This window comes from Macrotis lagotis, chromosome 1 (assembly GCF_037893015.1).
Source record: "Macrotis lagotis isolate mMagLag1 chromosome 1, bilby.v1.9.chrom.fasta, whole genome shotgun sequence".
NCBI classification, from domain to species: domain Eukaryota; kingdom Metazoa; phylum Chordata; class Mammalia; order Peramelemorphia; family Peramelidae; genus Macrotis; species Macrotis lagotis.
This window is the reverse complement of record NC_133658.1, coordinates 841,379,515-841,384,345: the sequence shown is the minus strand read 5'-3', so window position 1 is coordinate 841,384,345 and position 4,831 is coordinate 841,379,515. Positions and strand designations below refer to the sequence as shown.

The 4,831-nt window shown below is 35.7% G+C and overlaps 1 protein-coding gene across 1 annotated transcript; it reads left to right on the top strand.

Moving 5' to 3' along the window:
- LOC141507815 (olfactory receptor 51V1-like) lies at nt 1-945 on the top strand. Its single transcript, XM_074215816.1, has one exon. It carries the CDS (start codon nt 1-3, stop codon nt 943-945), a length of 945 nt encoding a protein of 314 aa, XP_074071917.1.
- The last annotated feature ends 3,886 nt before the right edge of the window (nt 946-4,831 follow it).

Genomic DNA, 4,831 nt, shown 5'->3' with positions numbered 1-4,831 from the left:
ATGTCAACTACTCAATGTGGGTCAAACTTTAGTGTCTCTACCCTCCTCCTCTCAGGCTTCACAGGCCTGGAACAGTCATATGTGTGGATTGCTATTCCCTTCTCCTGTATTTATGTCATAGTTCTCCTTGGAAACTGCATGATGCTTCATGTGATTCGAACTGAACAGAGTCTTCATGTACCCATGTTCTACTTCCTAGCTATGCTCTCCTTCACTGACTTATGTTTGGCGTTGACGACTGTGCACACAGTATTGGGGATCCGGTGGGAGTTCAAAAGTGATATTACTTTGGATGCATGCTTAGGCCAGTGTTTTTTCATTCATAGTCTTTCATTTACAGAATCTTCTGTCCTCCTTGCTATGTCTTTTGATCGTTACATTGCAATCTGCAATCCACTTCGGTACTCCTCTATCTTAACTAATGCCAGGATAATCAAGATTGGGATAACCATTATAATTAGGAGCTTTCTGTTTACTACCCCCATCATCTGCCTAAAGTTCTTCAATTATTGCCGGCCCCATCTTCTCTCTCGTTCTTTCTGTCTACACCAGGACCTGCTTTGCTTATCCTGCTCTGACATCCACTTCAACGGCTATTATGGATTGGGGTTAGTGATTTGCACTCTAATGATAGACTCTATCCTTATCCTTGTCTCTTATGTTCTAATCCTGAAATCTGTCTTGGCTATTGCCTCTCCAAATAAAAGACTCAAATGTTTCCAGACTTGTGTCTCTCACATCTGTGCTGTCCTAGTCTTTTACATTCCCATAATCAGTCTAACTATGGTACATCGTTTTGGCAAGCACCTCTCCCCTATAGTGCATGTCCTTATGGGTAACATTTATATTCTCTTTCCACCCTTAATGAACCCAATTATCTACAGTGTCAAAACCCAGCAGATTCGAAACAGGATACAGAGGCTCTTCTTGGGGCAAAGGTACTAAATCACTGCAGTGTTGTGGGAAGATAATTTTAAAATATTTTTATATTTTGTAATAGTAGTAGTAGTAGTAGTAGTAGTAGTAGTAGTAGTAGTAATAGTAGCAGCAGCAGCAACAACAAAAATAGCTGTAGTATTAGTAGAAGCTGTACTATTAGTACTATTAGTAGTAGTATTTATAAAAACTATTACAAGTAGAAGTAAAAATCATTGTTGTGATTATTTAACTTTTCCAATAGCATTGCCTATGGGACAGTCTGAATACTGAATGGCCAGACAGAATGTATGCCAGTAATATCATTAAGTTAACAAGTTTCCCATATGAGAAAGACTGCTGGGATATGTAATCCCACTGAATTCAATACTCTGAGGAAAATAATGAACAGTAGAATCAAAGGTTTTGTGAGTCACTGAAATAAAGTGATCACAAGCATGAATTGCTACAGAAATGTTTTTAAGATACTCTGAGATTCTACCTTTAATATTGTTACATGACTTTTACATGATACTTATTATAACCTTTAGCAAAAGATAATATAACTTGACATGAACCATCGCATAACAATATAACCTCATCAAACATGTTTAATATAATTGAATCTCGAAATATACTAAAATTCTTGAAATGGTTAATTAAGCTGAGAACCTGCTTGTTCATTCATTAGTCTTTTCAGACATTAGTTTGTTTTCCAGTTTTACCATAAGCATCAACCATAAGGACAATGTCACCCATCTAGAGCTAGAATATCCTCATTGTCCTCTGATGTTGAGTTCTCAGAAAGACTCAACCCTTCAGGACTCAGGGAAGTCACACTCACTTTTCTCAGCTTGTGAGCTTTGGGTCTTCCCCAGACACACAAAGGGATCTCATGGGATAAAGCACTTGAATGTAAGAAAATTCTGATTTTGTCTTTTATGCACAGGGTCTCATTTGATTAAAGAGGAGCTGTCCATATAATCCACATGGATCGGTCTGCACTCGTTCAAATAAGTATATCATCAGATGCGGTTTTCTCCCTCTGATGAAGTTGGGTTATTTCTATAAGGGAACAAAATGTACCTTTCTTCCCTCATTCTACCAAGCCACATTACCTCTCTCTTTGAAAATCTGGAATAATGTTGACTTCTCTATTGCAGCCTTCTAAATTTAACTCCTAGTGCTATTTTCTTTTTTGCAACAGTAGATAGATTTATATTTTAATGTATTCATTTAGATTTCCTAATGGAAAGGATAGGAAAAAGCATTTTCTCTCTTACTGGAGTAAGTTCCTTCCTACTTTTTCTTTTATGCATACCTCAAAAGATAACCTCCTTCATTTTACTCTCTCATAGGAGTGCCTGTTAAGATACATCACCTATTTTAGGTATGTTGCCTTGAAGGTGTCTACCTAAGGTGTGCAAATGAATTTTGGAAACTATTAAACTGTAAGGAAAAAACTATTCTGGGACAAATGTGTTAAGGTCTAGAAAGCATCTATATTGACAAGTGTAAAAGAGTAATTTTTTTTTTTTACAAAAGCAATTTAGAAAATTTCTTTGCTTAACTATGAATGCTTGGGGTTCTGTTGATTTTTTTTGCATGAGTTTTGGTTTTGTCTTTGATTTTGGTTTATTTTTCTATTTGTCAGTGGCAAGGCAATTGTTGAGGAGGAAAAATAAATGATTATTGAAAAAAGTGTGACAAAGGATATAATTTTGAAGAGAGAGACTAGGGATGATGAAAAATGTGGGAGACAAAAATGGAGAGGTAATGTCAAGAATTTATAGTCAGATGGAGAGAAAGGAATCATTTCTTTTTTAGGTTTTCCAAGGCAATGGGGTTGAGTGGCTTGCCCAAGACCACACAGCTAGGTAATTGTTAAATGTCTGAGGTCAGAATTGAATTGAGGTACTCCTGACCTCGGGGCAGGTCTTATATCCACTGCTCCACCTAGCTGCTCCCAAAGGAATCATTTTTGAGACATGAGGGAGCAGTTGTTGAGAGATAGAATGTAGTAAACAAAAATGAAGAACTTTATTAGACTTGATCTTAGCTTCAGCCAACAGTGCAAGTGGTAAAGATTAAGTCACATGTCTCTGGGAGAAAATTATTGGTTGTACTGTAAAGAATGATTGAATTATATCATTCCAGTAAGAATGAGGGTCTGGAGATTTTCTTTTCCTGTATCATTATGATCTGGGAATCTATTTTCTGTGGAGCTATGTGGTCAAATAGATTTGGAATCAGGGTGACTCATCATCCTGAATTCAAATCTGACCTCAGACCCTATCTGAGTGGCCCTTAACACTGTTGTCTAAGTTTTCTTACCTATAAAATGTTCAGGAATAGGATATGCCAAAGTATTCCATTATATTTTCCAAGAAAATTACAAATGGGTTGATGAAGAGTTGAACATGACTGAAAAACAGCTGAACTACAATTTACCTTCTGTTTGAAAATTCCATTTGGGGAATACCTTGCTCTGGCTGGTCATCTAGCTATTTGTTTTAAGATCTTATTTTTGGTACAATTTTTCTTATATTTGAAAGAGAAGTATTCCATTCTCCCCATCTTTCTTGGGGTTTTGTTATCAAACAGAAGAAAAGATTTTGTTTTCCTCTGTCAGCCGTTCCTCTTTCTGAAGTCAGCTGTCAGCTAGGCATTTAACTCTAATTCCCTGAAATGATGCTCATGTAACCTGATTTCCCTTTCTTTCTTTGGCATATACTTGGTACATACATACTTTAGTAATTAAAGAGATCTGGAATTTTATTATAATAGGCACAGATTTCATTGATGCACATCACAGGATTAAAGATTTTGGTACTGAATGGTATTATCTAGTCCTACTCTTTATATTCAAATGTTGACTCTGATATTTGGAGGCAGAAGGTCACTTCAAGAGAAATACCTTTCGTAGTAAGTGGCATAACCAAGATTAAAATCTAGGTCTTTTGGCTCTAAATGGCTTTCCATTAAACAAAACAAAGCAAATTACTGTGGGAGAAACTTTATTATTTTTAAGTTGTTTCCATTTTGCCACATATGGGAAGATATTGGTTAATCTAGGATGTATAGTACATGTAGGTCCTGCTCACTTCAGACATCTTGGAAACCCTACAAGAGAGTCAGAGATTGCTATGTGAAACTCAGTCAGGTCTGTGTTAGGATCTCAACCTGGGCTGGTATCTTTTTTTAGTCCAAGATTTTTTGAATATATATTTACTTGTGGTTAGATATACCAAGCAACTTACATAAATAATAAGGAAACTTTTTTAGAAATCGTTTTTGTGTCATTTACTTAAGCTTCTTGTCTTTGCATCCTTGTTTGACTATATACTGTTAAATTCAAAAGACTGAAAGGAACTCAACTATGTATATTTTCCTGGTTCTTCCCTTGTCTGAACATTTTAATAAAATTCTTTCCAGAAACCTGTTTCAATTTTGGGTTCATTCTTGATTGGTGGTGTCCATGCACTTTCATAGTCCTTCAAAATATCTACTCTCTGGATGTGATATGAGACAAACCTTTGTGCTTGAGTCTGTATGGTTAGGCATATTAGTGGGTTCTAACTGTGGGCATGAGTATTTTGTAGACACTGTACCAAGTAGAGTTATTACTGCAAAATCCACCTGGAGATTGCACCAGCACTGAGCATGACTTAAAGAACTGGTCTCATTGTATAATCACCCTGTTCTATTAGAAATAAAATTTATAATCTTACCTTATATTATATCATACTTTGGCATTTAAAATATTAAATAGGAAAATGAGTCAAGTGTTAGACTGAGGGGTGATTTTCAAGTGATTATTGTTGACCTTATTTATCCTGTTACATGTGGAAATAATTCTACAAAGTATTCTCTTTAAAAAAATTATATACAGAACATATTTAAGGAATTGGGGATG